At 63.6% G+C, this 16,479-nt stretch overlaps 2 protein-coding genes across 15 annotated transcripts in view; both read right to left on the bottom strand.

Annotated features, from left to right (window-relative positions):
- Positions 1 to 149: 149 nt before the first annotated feature.
- Positions 150 to 1,226, bottom strand: LOC114016168 (urocortin-3). Its single transcript, XM_027806975.2, has one exon. It carries the CDS (start codon positions 1,045 to 1,047, stop codon positions 571 to 573), a length of 477 nt encoding a protein of 158 aa, XP_027662776.1. The 5' UTR covers positions 1,048 to 1,226; the 3' UTR covers positions 150 to 570.
- Positions 1,227 to 3,468: 2,242 nt separating this feature from the next.
- The window catches only part of COL7A1 (collagen type VII alpha 1 chain), a 31,052-nt gene continuing 18,041 nt past the window's right edge, over positions 3,469 to 16,479 (bottom strand). For 2 of the 14 annotated variants that reach the window (XM_055707943.1, XM_055707944.1), the window contains exons 72-120: positions 16,377 to 16,412; positions 16,080 to 16,211; positions 15,714 to 15,923; positions 15,599 to 15,634; positions 15,381 to 15,425; positions 15,139 to 15,210; positions 14,946 to 14,990; positions 14,721 to 14,783; positions 14,594 to 14,638; positions 14,267 to 14,302; positions 13,964 to 13,999; positions 13,731 to 13,775; positions 13,440 to 13,472; positions 13,215 to 13,277; positions 13,086 to 13,121; positions 12,894 to 12,974; positions 12,726 to 12,794; positions 12,570 to 12,605; positions 12,412 to 12,453; positions 12,243 to 12,287; positions 12,045 to 12,089; positions 11,884 to 11,919; positions 11,699 to 11,758; positions 11,443 to 11,568; positions 11,235 to 11,306; positions 10,972 to 11,007; positions 10,659 to 10,718; positions 10,426 to 10,470; positions 10,314 to 10,349; positions 10,144 to 10,179; positions 9,998 to 10,054; positions 9,520 to 9,591; positions 9,177 to 9,248; positions 9,044 to 9,079; positions 8,881 to 8,961; positions 8,736 to 8,789; positions 8,463 to 8,516; positions 8,324 to 8,386; positions 8,158 to 8,220; positions 7,754 to 7,870; positions 7,307 to 7,384; positions 7,173 to 7,226; positions 6,922 to 6,970; positions 6,794 to 6,841; positions 6,274 to 6,363; positions 5,862 to 5,945; positions 5,495 to 5,614; positions 4,637 to 4,816; positions 3,469 to 4,489 (exon numbers count right to left, since the gene is read on the bottom strand). In XM_055707943.1, the coding sequence (XP_055563918.1) occupies positions 4,440 to 4,489; positions 4,637 to 4,816; positions 5,495 to 5,614; positions 5,862 to 5,945; positions 6,274 to 6,363; positions 6,794 to 6,841; positions 6,922 to 6,970; positions 7,173 to 7,226; positions 7,307 to 7,384; positions 7,754 to 7,870; positions 8,158 to 8,220; positions 8,324 to 8,386; positions 8,463 to 8,516; positions 8,736 to 8,789; positions 8,881 to 8,961; positions 9,044 to 9,079; positions 9,177 to 9,248; positions 9,520 to 9,591; positions 9,998 to 10,054; positions 10,144 to 10,179; positions 10,314 to 10,349; positions 10,426 to 10,470; positions 10,659 to 10,718; positions 10,972 to 11,007; positions 11,235 to 11,306; positions 11,443 to 11,568; positions 11,699 to 11,758; positions 11,884 to 11,919; positions 12,045 to 12,089; positions 12,243 to 12,287; positions 12,412 to 12,453; positions 12,570 to 12,605; positions 12,726 to 12,794; positions 12,894 to 12,974; positions 13,086 to 13,121; positions 13,215 to 13,277; positions 13,440 to 13,472; positions 13,731 to 13,775; positions 13,964 to 13,999; positions 14,267 to 14,302; positions 14,594 to 14,638; positions 14,721 to 14,783; positions 14,946 to 14,990; positions 15,139 to 15,210; positions 15,381 to 15,425; positions 15,599 to 15,634; positions 15,714 to 15,923; positions 16,080 to 16,211; positions 16,377 to 16,412 (3,180 nt within the window). In that variant the 3' untranslated portion in view covers positions 3,469 to 4,439. Of the gene's footprint in view, positions 4,490 to 4,636; positions 4,817 to 5,488; positions 5,615 to 5,861; positions 5,946 to 6,273; positions 6,364 to 6,793; positions 6,842 to 6,921; positions 6,971 to 7,172; positions 7,227 to 7,306; positions 7,385 to 7,753; positions 7,871 to 8,157; positions 8,221 to 8,323; positions 8,387 to 8,462; positions 8,517 to 8,631; positions 8,790 to 8,880; positions 8,962 to 9,043; positions 9,080 to 9,176; positions 9,249 to 9,519; positions 9,592 to 9,997; positions 10,055 to 10,143; positions 10,180 to 10,313; positions 10,350 to 10,425; positions 10,471 to 10,658; positions 10,719 to 10,971; positions 11,008 to 11,234; positions 11,307 to 11,442; positions 11,569 to 11,698; positions 11,759 to 11,883; positions 11,920 to 12,044; positions 12,090 to 12,242; positions 12,288 to 12,411; positions 12,454 to 12,569; positions 12,606 to 12,725; positions 12,795 to 12,893; positions 12,975 to 13,085; positions 13,122 to 13,214; positions 13,278 to 13,439; positions 13,473 to 13,730; positions 13,776 to 13,963; positions 14,000 to 14,266; positions 14,303 to 14,593; positions 14,639 to 14,720; positions 14,784 to 14,945; positions 14,991 to 15,138; positions 15,211 to 15,380; positions 15,426 to 15,598; positions 15,635 to 15,713; positions 15,924 to 16,079; positions 16,212 to 16,376; positions 16,413 to 16,479 lie in introns of those variants that run through there. The other 12 variants (XM_055707945.1, XM_055707946.1, XM_055707948.1 and 9 more) reach the window with 12 other exon arrangements.

Raw genomic sequence — 16,479 nt, 5'->3', positions numbered from 1 at the left:
AGTTCCAGTGCTGGCCCTGGCCCAGGATGTGTCCCCGCTGCAGCTCTGGGGAGAGGGAACACAAAATGGGGGTGTACAGGGATGCAGGACCTGTATAAACCACAACCAGTCATGTTTGATGCCAACTTTTTATTGTGCACGCTCACCAACCCTGGCTTTGAGGCTCAGCCGAGCTTTGCAGAGGATTTTGCACGCTGCAGCCACCCCAAGAGAGGCGGCACAGGAAAACCTGCCTAGCTGGATGCAGCCTCCTTGGAGACATCCCAGCAGCAGGGGAGCAGGGACCGAAGCAGGACACAGGTCCCTGCGGTGCCTGGGGCTGGGACCTGGCTGTGCTCCTGTGCTGGCCCTGCCGTAGGCAAACCCAGCTGTATCTTCTCTGGTGATGCTGAGGTGACAGTTATTAAACCAAACCCTTCTATGGCTGCTGCTTGTGCCTCGTGCACCGGGACCGGGGAGATGAGGTGCTGTGTCTGTGGTCCCCTGCGGGCACGTGCCCTCCACCCGTGCGCCCCAGCAGCCCTGCTGCCCTCCCCAGCCCTGGCAGAAGCCATGCCCCAGCCGGGAGGTTTATTTCCTGCGCCCGAGGCGGGCCATCAGCTCAGCGTTGGCGGCCGCCTTGGCCTGCAGCTCCTTCTCTCTGGCCAGGTCGAGCAGGATTTTCAATACATGGGTGGGGACATCAAGTGACAGGGACAGCTTTCTTGACTTTTTCCTGGGAGCAGGTCTCTTGGTGGCTGGGCTCATCGGCCAGGGCAATGCTTTTCTTGCTGATGCCTCTAGCAGTGGCAGGTTGGCTTTGTCCGGATGAGACCCTTCCCCGGAGCCGTGGTCACCCTTCCTCATCTCAGGGACACCTGGCAGCATCTCCTTAGCACCAGTGGCTTCCTGCTTCATCAGCTTGTCTCCGTCCCCCACTCGGGGGCCTGGTGGGAGCTGCTCGCTGCTCAGCCCCTTCCAGGCTCTCACTGGGGCTCCAAGGACCACCAGGAAGGTGAGCAGCATCCTGCAGTGCAGCGTGGCTGGGAGTGCCTGCAGGGACCACATGGCTGGTGCTGAGCATCACACCCCCCATCACACTGTCATGGCCCTGCAGCCCCCTGGACAGAATGCATCTCTGCCGGGGTGCCACATGCAGAGCCCCCCCGCTCCCTGCACCAGCTGGCCATGCCCAGTGCTGGGGGCTCGCCTCCCTTTTGGCCTTCAGTTTTCCACCCTGATTTTAATCTTTTTGCATGGGGTGGGGGGAGTTTTGGGGAGGCTGAAGGGGACATGGGAAGCAAATCAGCTGGGTATCCCCATCCTTTCCTGCAGCCCCTGGCCAGATGCCAGCTGTCCCCTTCATTTTACACCCTCCAGTCCTTTGCCACCCAGGGGAAGGGACATTCCTGCCTGGGGGGGTGGCTGCCTGGGGTCTGCCGCTGCTCCCTGGCCCGGACCTGCCCTTTGGCTGGGGAAGTGTGACGTGCCTGGGGTTTCGGGGCCAGGCGGACTGTGGGGCTTTCCTCCTCCCACGCTTTCCCCAGCAGATGCTGTCCCCTCACGGGGCTACCAGGCTCTCTGGAGCAAAAGCCACCCACCAGGAGTTGATGTGAGCCAATTGACCTAAAATACACAGCGGGTCGGTGGCAATGAGGTGACAAGGGCACGAGTCTGGCCACGTGTGCTGAGTTGTGCTAAGCCTCAGCATCTTCCTTGACCCTGTCCCCCACCCTGGTCCCAGGGAGGGCCCCGGGGGATGCAGGGTTCTGTGCCACAGTGTGACGGGTCAGGATGCTGTGCAGTGGGGTGGGGGTCAGAGCAGGGGCAGGGGCAGTGCCTCACAAATCCTGCTGTATAGCTGCCTCTCCCCTGAATCAGTCACCCAGAGGGGTTTGCCCAGCTGGAAGGAGAGCAGTGAAAGGCATCCAACCTCCTACAACCCATCTCCGGGGTGGAACCCTTTGGAAAGTACCGGACTGGGCAGCTGGAGGCAGTTTAACTCACTGGGAAGCAGGTAATGAAAAGCATCCAACCCCCTGCAACCCACAGCTAAAAGCCCCCTGAAAAGCACCACCAAAGGCTGCAGCCTCACCATTTCCAGCAGGTCCTCGTCCCCTGGATTGGACGTTCAGCCAATGCTCCCAGCGTGTGCAGACCATGAACTGGGGGTTTGCCCTGCTCCCCACCAAGCCCTGGCTCTTATCCTGCCCTCAGCTCCACCTCCGACCCACACAGGGGGTGACGGTGACATGCGGGGGGGGGGGGGGGGGGGGGGGGGGGCACACGACAGTGTTATTAATACATTTTGCCTAATAGCAGATGAAATCATCCTGGGCCATGGGTGGGTGTGTGACCCCTCGCATCTCCATCAACTGCATTTAGAGGGGATTCCTGGAACTTGGGGCAGCTCAGGCATAATTATTTCACATCTGACTCGCAAGATGGTTTTTCTCCATCTAACTGAGCCTTCCTGCTCCTGTCAGCTTTGGTTAATCACTTAAGGAAGGGAGAAAACACATATGCGTTATCACTACCGGCTGGCATCTGTGGCAATGGCAGTGAGTGCCAGCTCCGCAGGTGTTGTGCCACACGAGGCTCTTGGACATCTCCCAGTGCTGGTTGGCACTGTTGTCCTGATGGAGTCCCTGGCCCTGGCCAGCTGAGGGTTATATCTGGAGACACGTTGCCTCCCCACTGTGCCAACCCCAGCACGCTGCTTGGGCCACTGGTTTGCAGCCAGCTGCACCAGTTCAACCAGGACATCACCGGTTTGCAGCCCACCTACAACCAGTCCTAATGGGATGCCACTGGTTTGCAGCCCAGCTGCACCAGTCCAGACTGTCCCAGTCCCTCTGCAGTGAGTAGCAGCCTATAGGCATTGGTGTGGGGTGAGCCCCACACAGAAGGGTTTTGCCCCAGAGTTCCCCCCCTAGGGGCTGTGGGAGCACCCAAGGGCTTTCAGGCCAGGCAGGCACCTGCATGAGATCAGTTGGTGGGTGCTCAGCCTGGAGGGCTGGCCAGGGTCAGCAGCCAGGGCACCCGGGGCTGGGGCTCAGACTGCTGGGGGTCTTGCCCACCCCCGTGGCCGCAGGATGACCTAACCCAGGGCAGCCTCCCCAGCAGTGGCAAGGGCAGGAAACAATGCCAGCTCTGTTCCTCCTCCCAGGGATGGCCAGGAACTCACACCCAACAGCCAAAATTAGCCAGTGGCACTGATTCACCCAGCACATCATGCAGTGCTGCAGCCTCACGTGTCGACATGTCACAGCCTGGCCACAGGGTCGTGGCCTAGCTTGCGTCAGCTGGGCACACACCGGGCACAGGGACGGAGCACTGGGGTCCCTGGGGGGGTGAGGACCCCCAGCTGGTGCAGCATTCAGCAGCTGGGAAGGGCATTCCAGCTAGGGTGGGCAGGGGGCATGCTTGGCTCAAGAGCTGGCCCCAAACTCCACGGGCACCTTTGGCAATGCATCAAGAAGTGTGGCATCTCCCCGCGAGCGCAGCTTTAATATCATTGGTACACATATACATTCACTGTATACAGATATACACAAAGAGCAGCGGTACGTATGGGTGCCACAAAGCCCACCCAGCAGCCTGCTCCAGGCCCCAAGGTGGGGGGAGGCAGGGGCTGCAGACCCCTGGAGCCAACATCGCTTTCATGAAGCCTTTGAGAGCGAGCATAGGCGAGCAGGAACCTCCTCTAACATAGCACCATCCTCAGGGTTTCCCCACTGGGCTGGGGGGTGCAGGAGAGCCCCCCTGGATTAGACAGATGTGCTGCTGGCGGGCATGCAAGCTGGAAGGTAGCACATGGAGAAAGCCTCTGGCCTCCCCACAGGTCTTTGCCAAACCACGGCAGCCACAAAAGGGGAACTGGGCCTCACTTGAGGTTAAGGTGAAATTTATTCAGATGGAGCTGGTTACGGGACCGGGGGTGGTGAGGGATGCCGTGCAGGGAGGCACTGCCTGGCCCACGGATGCAGGCAGTCTCCCCCAGCAGAGATCAGGGAGGAGTTGGGGGTGTGGGGGGTCCAGGGAAGGGGATGAGGATGTTAGATGAGAGGAGGGGAGGAGCCCAACCATGCCAATTCCCATCTCTGCTCCTGGGCTGCCACACAGGGGGCACGGGGCCAAGCACCATCTCATTGGCTGCAAATAAGTTAAAAATCAAACTGGGAACAGCCCGGGAAACTTCCAGGTGGGAAAGGGGGTTAAGAGCCTTGAGGAAGGGGGGTGTGTTCCCATTTAATATAAATTTCACCTTAATGGGCAATAAAACTGATATGAAAGGGAAAACCCACGAGCAGCAAAAAGACACGTTAGAAATAGCACCAGGTTCCTGCTGGGGGCCGGTGGGCACGTGGCCCCCGCCACCGCGGGCAGCCCAGCCCTGGCTGAGGCAGCAGCAGGGCCCTGCCACCAGGCAGCCCTGCCTACCGAGACACTGCCCACACCTATGCCTTTGGCTGCCCTCCCGCCGTGCTGCTGGCAACGCCACGGGCATCTGCGGAGAGAAGCGAAGCGGTGTCAGAGTTGAGCAGGGGACCAGCATCGTTCCCCTGGCTCTGCATTGGCCGAGCCTGTGGCACCACGTAGGGATGCTGCCGGACCTGCTGGTGCCAGCAGCCATGCCATGCCATGCCATGCCTACCTGCCCCTGCACGCTGCCTGCAGCGCAGCTCGCACTCCTCCTTGCTGTCGAAGCGGTTGAGGTTACCCCGGCAGCCACTGTAGACAAAGGGCCGGCAGTCGGTGACTCTTTGGTTGTAGTACCACCGCAGTGTATAGCGCTGGCAGTCCCCCTCGTCCAGCGGCAGGCTGCAGGGCTCAGCTGTGGGGGGCAAATGGCAATGGTGAGGGTAGGCAGGAGCCGGCAGCACACCAGCGGTGGAGGCAGCCAGAGCCACTTGGCAGAGGAGGAGAAACCCCAGAAGGGGAAGGCAAGGGATGGTTCCCAACTGAGCATGGGCAGGGTTTGGCTGGAGGGGACATTCCCATGCCCTGCCCAAGTGCTGGGAGCGAGGGCAGGAGACGCAGCTCTGGGCAAGCCCTCCCCAAGGAGCAGCTCCTAGCAAAAGCTGGGAAGGAGGTGGCATGGGGATGTGATGGCCACAGTGTCCCTTGGAAGGGTACCGGAGGGATCCTCCACATGCTACTGCTGCTGCTGGGGCTTCCCTGCTCCCCTGTGAGCTCTGGGATCCCCTCCTGTGGTTCATGACCAGGAGCACAGGAAACCTGCCAGGGCCAGCAGGTCCCACCAGCCCAGAGGGACAGCTTCTGTGAGGGGGAAGGAGCATGAGGTGTGCGCGGCGCAGTGCTGTGATGGGGAACGCACACCCCAGCTGGGTGCCAGCGAGAGGGCTGCGAATCCCAGATCCCCCCAGCCAGAGGGGGTGGGGACCAGCTGCCAGGCAGGATGTGGAGGCATCACCCCAGCAAAGCTCAGGCAGCCCCACAGTCACCCCTGCCAGCTCCATCCTCGGTGCCAGGTGGGCACAGGCAAGCTCACCATCCATTGAGGGCTGCTCCAAGCTGTCCATCTCCAGGACCTCATCATAGTCCTCTTCCTCTCCATACATGCTCTCATACTCGAGGTCATCTGTGTCAAGCATAACCGCCCTGTTTTGCCCTGGGAGACAGTGCCAGGCGTGAGCAGTCCTTGCTTCCCCCTCTGTCCTGCTCCCCCCAGCCATGGCCCCTGCTCTGCACGTGCCTGCACGCACACACGCTCCTTGCTGCCCTCTCCTCCCTCTTTAATTAAAGCCCCCTGGAACCGGCAGCATGGCCACCGATGGTGCAAGCAGGGACGTGACTGGCCACACACATGGAGCAGGGTAAAGGGGGATGGGGACTAAGAGCACAGGGATGACACTCACCCTCCTCTTCCTCAGTGTGTGACAACTTGAGCACAGGGACTTCGTGAGCGCCGCCAGCAAGGAACGACTGTGTGGGGAAGAGCCCTGTGAGGGGAAAGGACACAGCACCGGCATCAGGGGGGAGGCGAGGAGGCCCAGGGTGCTTCCCCCAGCCTCCCAGGGGGAAAGTGCCCTGGCACTGCTGCAGCATACGGCTGGGGATGGGGGACCTGGGGATACCCCATCCTCTCTCTGCACTGCAGACCAGGGCTGCTGGGGGCTCCCGGAGGAGGAACAGATAGGAGGAGCTGCTGCTCAGTGAGACAGTGACTGCTGGGAGCCCAGCAGGGTGGGGATGGGGATGAAGATGGGCATGGGGAGCCCCAAGTGCCCATGGGGCCAGATCTTGTAGGTCCTCCAGGCTCTCCATCACCTGTTTGGCCATGCTCCCTCTCCTGGCGGACGCTTCTTCCTCCTCCCTGGACAGAGTGGAGGCTGCTCCTGGCCCGAGCCCCCCAGCCTCCTTGGAGAGAAAGCACCCACCTCATCCCAGCCCACCTCTTGCCTCCATCCCTCACCCCACCCTCCCCTTCAGCAGTACTGGCCACTGCAAGCCCACCTGCCCTGGCTCTGGCACTCAAGCATGGATGGGGTGCAGGACCCATGGTCCCTTCTCGATAGGCAGACCCTGGCAGCACCCAGATCCCATTGGCACCATCCCAAGCCAGATGCCCCTGGGGATCCCTGCTGCACCATCGCTTCTGCCACACACCATCCTTTCTCCCTGTGCATGGTCCCACTCATGCTGGTCCTCACTGAGGGGGTCCCAGAGGGTCCCAGACACCTCTAGTGTCCCCCAAACCAGCAGCACACCTGGGTGCTGGGCCCCTTCAGTGCCACACATGCTGCGGGGCGGGGGCAGAAGCAGAGGGGTAGGAAGGGAGAGCCGCAACCTGAGTGCTCACGTGAATCCAGGCGCCGCGGGAAGTGGCCGCCGCAGGCTGTGGGAGAGACAGGGCTGGGGGTCAGGGGCAGTGGGGGCCAGACCCCCAGCCCCAGGGCAGTGGTGGGGGATGCTCACCACAGTGCTGGCTCATCTCCTGCCTGACGAAGGCACGGATCTCCTCCTCCTGCCACGCACACAGAGGGGCAAAGGACCGGCACCGCAATGGGGGACGGTGCAGTTAGAGAGGAGCAAAATCCCTTTTCCCAGGCCCCAGAGCCCAGAGGTGGGGGAAGTCCCTCCATCGGCAGCAGTGGGATGGATCCGGCACCCCTTCCCACCCCAGTGACCTGCTGGAAGCCTGTGCCGGCTCCCTTCTGGCTCCTTACCGTCATGCCCGGCTCCCCCTTCTCCCCATGGAGCCCCTGGGTGCCAGGACTGCCCTAGGGACAAGCAGAAGGGAGGTGGGAGGCTGGCCCCGGCTGGGGCTCTCCTAGGCAGGGCCAGGCACCCGCTCACCCACCTGCTCTCCTCTCTCACCAGGGATGCCAGGCACACCACGGGCCCCTGGCACCGACTGTCCAGGGGGCCCTCTCTCTCCCTGCAAAGGACACATGCTCAGGATCTGGCTGGTGGGTCTGGAGCCTCTCTGCTCTCCCCAGTGCCATGGATGTGCTGTTTTCCCAGTCCCCACACCCTGGGGATGCCTGTGCAGGTAGGGATGGGGATAGGGATGCGGTTGGGGATGGGTCCAGCCCAGCCCCAGGACAAGCAGCGTTCCCAACCCCCCAGGCTCCCACCACCTGGACAAGGGAACACAAGGGAGGACCCCAGAGGCAGCGAGCTGACAGGGCAGGGACAGAGCTGGGACACGGCTCCTGACACCACCAACCCCTCACCCACTCCGGTGACAAGGCTCTCCCTTCCTCAACGCACCGAGGGGGACCAGCCACCCACAGCGCGGACTCACCTTCTGGCCCTGCATGCCCTCAGGACCTCGTGGGCCGACATTCCCTGGGGGCCCCGGCGGCCCAGGAGCACCATCACTACCCCGGGGACCAGGGCCACCGATAATGCCCGGGGCACCCTGCAGGAGAGCAAAGGGTGAGGCCAGGGGAGTCGGAGCCCCCAGCCCCAGAGCAGGTGCCACAGGCATCCTCTGACCCTGCAGCTGGGCACCCCTGAAGTACCAGAACCAGTGCCTTCTTGTAAAGAGTGGGAATTTGTTGCCACTTTTAGTTTAGTGACACAATTTAGAGCAGCACCAGATGGCTCTTCTGGGACTATCAGGCTCTGATGTGCTTCTGACCAAGGATGGATCCTGGCCCGGTGCAGTGGGGTGCAATGTAGACCGTCCCTTTCCAGCCTGCTCACCCGGTCTCCTTTCTCCCCCTGGTCTCCTTTGGCTCCCTGCTGCCCGTCGAAGCCCCGGTCGCCCTGTGAAGAGGAAGGGGCAGGCAGTGGGGGACAGGCAGTGGGGGACAGGCAGCATGGGGGCTGAGGTGCCAGCAGAGCTTTTCCCAGTGCCGTCCTGACATACCTTGGGTCCCATGAGCCCCTCCTTCCCAGGGATGCCCGGTGGTCCCGACAGACCCAGCTCTCCCTGGGGGACAAAGCAGATGTCTGTTAGCCACCAGCCGTGCATTCCCATCCCACACCAGTGTCAGCGTGGTGCTTACCGGCTCGCCTTTCCTCCCTAGCAGCCCTGAGCGCCCCGGGATCCCCGGCTCTCCCTACAGCAGGCAGGAGAGAGGCAGGGCGGTCAGTCCTGTGCCCCCTCAATGCTCACCCCAGAGCCGCAGGCAGAGGAGGGGACCCCATGCCCCTGCCACGGGGCTGAGGTCCAACCTCAGCCATGTCCCTGCTCCTGCTGGCTGGCAGAGGGGATCCAAAGGGCCGCAGCCTCCAGGCAGCATCCAGGCTCCTGTGGCACCCCGCGGGCACCCACTCACCTTCTCGCCCTTGTCCCCATCAAGGCCACAGGCGCCTTTCATGCCCCGATCACCCTGCGAGGATAAGGAGGGGAGTCACAGAGCCACACCAAGCCAGCACAGGTCCCGGCTGGGAGAGCACCAATGAACAGAGGGGCCAACCCACCTTGGGGCCACGCATGCCCAGGGGTCCCATGTCCCCCTTCTCCCCCCGGGCTCCGGGGATCCCATCACGGCCAGGCTGGCCCTACAAGAGAGCACACAGCATGACAGGGGTCTGCTCCTGCTCCGCAGCGGGGTGGCAGCGGCACCGAGACGTGGCTCCTCACCGGCTCGCCAGGCTCTCCTGATGCTCCGACCTCTCCCTGGGGAAGGCAAAGGCATCGTTCAGGGAAGGCGAGGGGGCTGGTGCCCCCAGCACCCCCCAGCACCCCAAGCAGTTGGGGGTGCCTAGCTCCTTACTTTTTGCCCACCAGGGCCACGTGCCCCAGGAAAGCCTGTGGAGCCCTTCTCGCCTTTCTCGCCCCTCACCCCCTGTAAGCAGAAAACCAGATCAACACAGGGCAAGAGGAAGAGCTCTGGCCATGGCATGGCCACAGCACAGCCATGGTGACCTCCGAGGCTGATTGCAGCAGCTCCTCTTGCTGGGGCGCCAAGCACCATGCCCGGGTGCCCAGAAGCACCAGCACATGTGGCACAGGGATGCCATCATGCCCTGGTCCCTCTGTCCATTGCCCTGTCAACAGCCCTCTGTAGTTCCCAACCCAGCAGCCCCCAGCCCCGCACAAGCCCCCAAGCCCTGTACCTTCTCTCCGGGCATGCCTTGCTCCCCCTTGTCCCCCTTGTCCCCTTCTGTGCCCTTCAGGCCACGCTCTCCCTGCAAAGAGGGAAATGCAGGGAGGGGTCAGCGGACAAGGAGATGCTCAGATACACATCAGGGTGGGGAGGACAGACCTCCCTGGGGTAGGGACACAGGGGTCTGTAGGTGGCTGAAGGAGAGGGGACAACATGCACTGTGAGGGAGGGTCCCTCAGCGGCAAGAAGACCCACACCCCAGCTCTTCTGGCAAGCAGAGGTGGGGGGAAGGCTGTCCTGTGCCACTCGGGCGGGAGAGGGGGTACGTGAGGAAAGCTGGGAGCTTTCCCAGCACAAGGCTGGGAGCTGCCATGTACCATGGGCAGGGCGGGCAGGGCCTTGGGGAGGGGATGTACAGGAGAGTCCCTGCCCATCAGGACAAGAGGGACGATGCAGAGAAGGGCAGGAAGGATGGGGACAGCTCTTACCGGCTCCCCCTTGCTGCCTCGGGCTCCAGCGAGCCCCTCCACCACCACAGTATCGCCCTGTACACCCAAAGAAGAGAGGTGGGGGTGAGCGGGGAGGTCAGCACTGCTGCCCTCTTCCTCCTGCTGCCCCTGGCCCTGGGACTCACCTTGTCTCCTTTGGGCCCTGGGGCCCCAATGTCACCCTGTGAGGAAAGAGAGATGGTGAGACGCTGCAAGGATGCACGGTGGGGAGCAGGCAGCACCTCCCTGTGGACCCCGATCTCTGGGGATGCATCATTTGCTCACCCCCAGCTCACCAGCCCCTAGAGTCCCTTACCTTGTCCCCACGCTCCCCCCGGTTCCCAGGCAAGCCCTGCAGGAGAGAAGAAGGGGGGAGGGGGTCAGGGAGGGTCCTGGACAGGGGTGCACCTGGGGAGTGGGGTATTTACCGCCGGCCCTCGATCCCCTTCTGGTCCTGGGCGCCCGTCTTCACCCTGCGAGAAGAAAGGGATGTGAGAAGGGAGTCTAGGATGGGGGCACCCCCAGCATCACCCCACCCCAGGGACAGGCACAGTTCTGGCTCGCCATCCCCTCAAGGCTGACACCGTGGGAATTCCCATCCCTGGTGGCGGGGACATGGGGGGCTGCGGTGGGAACACAGAGGGGCCATGGCAGTACCTACCCGTGGCCCTGGGTCTCCACGCTCGCCTCTGGCTCCTGGCAGCCCGGCCCCCGGCGCACCCTGCCAGGGGGAAGACAAGAGCTCATCCTTGTCCCTGCTGCCCACTGCTCCTCCCAGCTGTGCCACGTCCCCCCCCATGCCAGGGACACCCCACAGTCCCCACCACCTCTCTGTGTGCCTGATGCAGAGCAGGCTCCCGTGTGCCACCATCCAGAGTGGGCTCAGCATCCCCTGTGGGGTGGCTGAAGCAGGGACACCCCACGAGAGGAGCAGCCCCACACCCCTCATGCTGTAGGGCTGCGCCCTATCTTACCTTGTCACCCTTCAGGCCAGAAGCCCCTTGTACGCCCTAAAAGAAAAGACAGGGTGAGCAAGTCACAGAAGGCGATGCCAGGTGCCCTGCGAAGCATTTCTGGGGCTCCCACAGCGGCCCCCATGCCAGAGCCCCCCAGCAACCCCCAGCCCCAGGGGCCACAGGGTGCAGGGTGAGTCCCTGTCACCCTGCCCGAGCTGGTGGGGAGCCAGGGCAGAGCCTGTACCCCTGGGGATGCTGCGGCACTGGAGCCCCATACTTACTGCTGGCCCTGGGGGCCCCGTGGGTCCCGGTGGCCCGGGGGTGCCGTCTCTCCCGGGAAAGCCGATCAAACCCTGGGCAGGGACACAGCGGTGAGTGAGCAAGGACTGTGCCTGGGAGGCAGCGGGGTTTGCAGGGACCCCACTGACACTGCCCAAGGGTCCAGGGTCACCAGGACCACTGAGGCCAGGTGCTGGCTGTAGCTTCTACCCTTTCTCCTGGGGGACCCGGCAGGCCAGGCTGCCCATTGTCCCCTCTCAGGCCTGGCTGTCCCGGTGTCCCAGCAATGCCTGCTAAGCCTGGGGGTCCTGGTAGTCCTGGCAAACCGGTGTCACCCTGGAGCAGGGATGAAAATTATGAAAACAGCCCCTCAGGAGCGTGCCTCTCCCTCATCCAGCCAAGGCAGGGCAGCACCCCAGCATTGGGGATGTGGTGAGAGCCAGGGTGACGTGGCGACAGGGGTTACCTTCAAACCTGGAGGCCCATCCTGTCCTGGCGGCCCCTGCACACCAACACCTGGCGATCCCTGTGTGGTGGCAGAGAGCACGTGGCACATCCCCTGGCTGGTGGGCACAGCAGTGCCAGGGCACCATGCCACCAGGGGCAGCCCCCCAGGGCTGTGGAGTGTCTTTGGGGGCAGGGGACACACACCTTCTCCCCTTTGGCTCCAGAGGATCCCTTGGCTCCCTATGAAGACATGAAGCCATGAGGAAGGGCTAGGTGGTAGGTGACAAGGGTACAGGCCCCACTCCCTCGCAGCATCCACTGCCCCCAGCATCCACCCCCTGGCCCCCCATACGCCTCCTACTCACATCTTCCCCAGGATCTCCTGGCTCCCCGAATCGTCCTGGCTCCCCCTGGCAGGGGTGAAACAAGCAAAAAGCTGGGATATGTGATGGTGCACAGGGGCAGCAGCTGCAGCCAGTTCCCCCCCCACGCTGTGGCCAGGCAGCCAGGGAGCCCAGGGACCTCATGGCACCCTCCTTGCTGCCTCCCGGGGCAGCGCTCACCTTCTCGCCCTTGGGGCCCGGCAAGCCTCGGTCGCCCTTGGAGCCCTGCTTGGGGAGAGCAGCATTAGGGGAGGGGGAGGCCACAGGGCTGGCTCGCCCCCCAGAAGGCAGGGGGTGGTGGTAGGGGGATGAGGTTAATAGAGGGGACGAGGTTAAGGGGGTAACTCACGGGTTCTCCCAGCAGCACACCCTCCAGCAGCGCCGGCTCGCCCTGCAGTGACACATGGGTGTTCAGGCAAGCCCGCAATGGGTGCCAGCACCCTGTGGACCCCTGCCCACGCCACGCAGGGGTGGGGGTCCCCCCTGCCTTGCTCCCTGACTCCTTACCTTCTCGCCTTTGGCGCCAGGAGGGCCGGCGATGGCCTGGGGCACAGAGGAGAGAGAGGGCAGGTGAGTAGGGCTGCATGGGGATGCTCCCCCTCGTCCCAGCCCAGGAACACCCAGGGAAGCTCCCAGCTGCTGTGGAAGCAGCTCTGCACTCACCTGCCCTGGCACGCCGGCATCCCCTGGCTCTCCCTTGGGACCCACAGGGCCTGAAGGTCCCGGCACGCCCTGGCACAAGCAGCACAGCCCTCAGCCTCAGCTGCAGACACCCCAGGCTAAGCCCCACGGGGCTCACATTGGGATGGGATGGGGTGAGCAGCAACGTACCATCTTCCCAGGCATCCCTGCCTCGCCATCCTTCCCTGGCACGCCATCCCTGCCCGGCACACCTGGCTTCCCGCTCTCCCCCTGAGGGCAATAAGAGTGGGGCTGGGGTACAGGGGCCCTGCAACACCCCCAGGCAACCCCAAGTGTCCACACTGATGGCAGCCAGGCAGGGGCAGGGGACAACACACTCACCACTTGTCCTGGCAGCCCAGGAACACCCGGTGGGCCCTGCAAGGGAGACAAGCAGAAATCAAGTGGCAGCCCAGGCACCAGGAATGGCCAAGGGACAGGTTGGGGCGAGAGATGTCTGCAAATACCTACCACTGGGCCCGGGGGACCAGGGGAGCCAGGCAGTCCCATGCTGCCCTGGGGACCAGGCAAGCCCTGCAATGGAAACAGCCACATTAGAGAGAGGATGGCATGCTGCCCTGGCACAGCCAGGACCTCGGCTGCCACCGCAGGAAGGTGCAGCGGCTGTGGGTGGGAGCTGGATGGTTTTGGGGGGGCAGGCAGGTGCCAGCAGGGATGGCAGGAGTGCTCGCTCACCCGGATGCCAGAGCCAGGTTCCCCCGGATCGCCCTGTGAAGACAGTGCCTGCATCAGCCCCACCATCCCAACCCACCAGCCACCATGGTCACAGCCACATCCCCATGCCTGCCACGGGGCTGTTCCCCAGGGCTGGCTGGATCCATGAGGGTGGCCAGTCCAAAATGTTCCTCTGTCCAGCCCAGAATGTCCTGAAATGCCCCCGTCCCTCCAGCCCCCAAATCTGGCAAGGCCCTGCTTTCCTCTGCCTGGTCTGACGTGGCGATGCCAATGCCGATGCCAATGCCATACCTTGGTCCCAGCTGGGCCCTGGCTCCCCGGTGGGCCAGTGCTTCCCTGCAGGGAACAAGGGGACATTATGTTGGAGTGGTGCTTGCTGGTGGCATAGGACAGGGAGGGGACAGTGGGGTAGCATGGTCCCAGCACTGCCACCCTACCCCTGCTCCCTGGGGACACACACCTCCCCAAGCTGATATCCCACTTGCATGGCACTCCCCTGCACGTGGCATGGGGTGGCTGCTTACCGGAGGTCCTGGGGGTCCTGGGTCTCCCTGGTTGCCCTGAAGGGAGGAAGAGATGGGGTCACTGCAGGGATGAGTTTTCCCTGGTAGGTGCATGGGGTGTCCCCTGGGAGAGGAGACCCAGACACTGCACCCATGCTGAGTGAGGACAAGCCTGGCCGGCTCCTGGCAAGATGCCTGGGGCCAAGCACCCACCCAGGCAGCAGGGTGGCCCCTACAGCTTCACCCAGCACCTGCCGTCAGGAGCCCCCAGCTGCATGCTGAGGTGGGGGGGCACAGTGACACAGAGGGGACACAGACACCTACCGGGCGTCCCAGCACGCCGGGGAAGCCTGGCAAGCCCTGCAAAGAAATGTCAGAGCTGGCAGGTGAGTGGGAGCCCACTACCCCCAAGCAGCCCTGCCTGCCCCCCAAGGATGCTCCCCATTCCCAGCAAGCGGTACCCAGCCCAGGGGTACTTATGGTGGGGGTGAGAGGTGGGAAGCCCCCTAAAGCCCTGTGGGCCCTGCATGAGTGGGGGAAGAAGGTAAATGAGATGTGAATGTTCCCGCTAGTACTGGTGGTGGCTGGTGTGGGACCACAAGACCTTCCCCCTGTCCCATCCCACATCCTCCCCATCATGTCCCCACTCACCGGCTTCCCCTCGGGGCCAGCCAGCCCTCTCTCACCCAGGAGACCCTGGAGCAAGAGATGCAGACGGGGTCAGTGCCAGGCAGGGGTCCAGGGTCAGCAAGGGGTGGGGGGACATTGCGGTACTCACCGGGGCACCATCCCTGCCCTTCTCGCCAGGCTCCCCTCGCTCGCCTCGTGGGCCACCCTCACCCTGCAGAGGGGACAGGTGCAGGGTTGTGGAACAGGCAGGGACCTTTCTGTCCCCACCCAGGGCCTGCTGACACTCAAAGAGGGGTGCCCCCACGGTGCCCCTGCCCAGGGCTTCACTCCATGGGGCTGCCCTGTTGGCAGCAGGAGACTTAAAACCACAGACCTTATCTCCTTTGGGTCCGCGCTCACCCTCGGCTCCTGGCTCGCCCTGTGTCACAGAGAAGACAGATGCCATCAGCCTCTGCTGCCCCTCTGGGGATGCTTGCCCCACCACAGCCCTCAGTCCCTGCCCAGCTCATCATTTGTCCCAGCCTGGTTGGCTTGGTCGCCCCATTCCCTTCTGCCTGACCACGCACCTTCGCTCCCTTGGGTCCGGTGGGGCCACGCTCACCCGGTAAACCCATCAGGCTGCCCTCCACCACGTCTGCCTGCGGGCAGGGCACCGTCAGGGCCAGCACCCAGGGGATCTCAGTAAGGTCCCCCCAGGGGCACAGCCCTCCCCAGGCCCCTGTGCCAGGGGTCTGGACGTGGCCATCCATCCCCAGAGGTGCAGGCTCGCACCCCTTGGGGATGGTCCCCAGCAGCAGCCATCACCTACCTTGGGCCCTGGGGGCCCTGGGGGGCCAGGCAAGCCTTCCCTGCCCTAGTAGAAGGGGGAGAAAAATAGGCTGAGCATCAAACTGGGCAGAGTTATCCTGCTATGGCCAATCCTGGCCCCTATAGGGCATCCTCCTGCCCCCAGGAGAGCCCCCCATCCCCCCAGGAGGTGCACAGCATTTGGGGGACAGAGGGGACTGTGTCCCCATTTTGGCTCACCTGCTCGCCCCGGTCACCCTTTTCGCCCCGGTCGCCCTGGGAAAACAATGTGGTAGCCATCACGGGGCTGTCCCCAAGCCCCGGCACCAGGTCCCACAGCCCTTGCCCCACTCACCTTCTCTCCGGGCCGCCCGGCCTCCCCCAGCTCCCCAGCCCGGCCCGGCACCCCAGGGATGCCTGGCTTGCCAGGCTCCCCCGGCTGCCCGGGTGGCCCCTCAGGACCCCGCTCGCCCACGGCACGGCCCGTGGGGCCCTGGGGGCCAGGGGCACCGGGGTCCCCCTTGTCACCTTTGGGTCCTCGCTCACCGGGGAAGCCTAAGGACCCCTGCAAAACATAACACCGTGCTGCCACAGCCAGCCATGCGCCGGGGGTCAGTCCTTCTGGAGCATCCCAGGGTTGAGCCGGCTGTATGGCCCCCCCAACCAGACTGGGTAGTGGGGCAGCATGTTGGGGCATGGCATTGAGCCTGGCTCCACTCACCTCTCGACCTGGAGGCCCCCTCTCTCCCGGCTCCCCCCGGCTGCCCTTCTGGCCCCGCAGCCGCTCCGACACCGGCAGAAATGAGTCCGAGCTCCCGTCGTAGGCACCTGTGAGCTCCTTCAGGGATGAAATCTGGGAGGGAGGAAAAGTCATGGGGTCAGTGCAACCCAGATGTGGCAGCACCCCATGGCCCCAACAACTCATCCTGGGTGGTCTCTTACCACCTCCCACATCCTCCCCCTCCTGCTGCCATGTGGGCAGGAACAGCCCCCAGCATGACAGCCATGGACTACATACCTTGATGCCAAGTGCTTCCAGGCTACGTTCAATGTTCTGCAATAAAAAGATATTAAAAACAAAGTGAGTGTTGGCCTGTGCCCATCATAGGGGCTGTGGAGGG

Source organism: Falco cherrug, chromosome 4, assembly GCF_023634085.1.
Source record: "Falco cherrug isolate bFalChe1 chromosome 4, bFalChe1.pri, whole genome shotgun sequence".
Classification (NCBI taxonomy): domain Eukaryota; kingdom Metazoa; phylum Chordata; class Aves; order Falconiformes; family Falconidae; genus Falco; species Falco cherrug.
The sequence above is the reverse complement of the archived record's forward strand: the minus strand, read 5'-3'. Positions and strand labels throughout refer to the sequence as shown.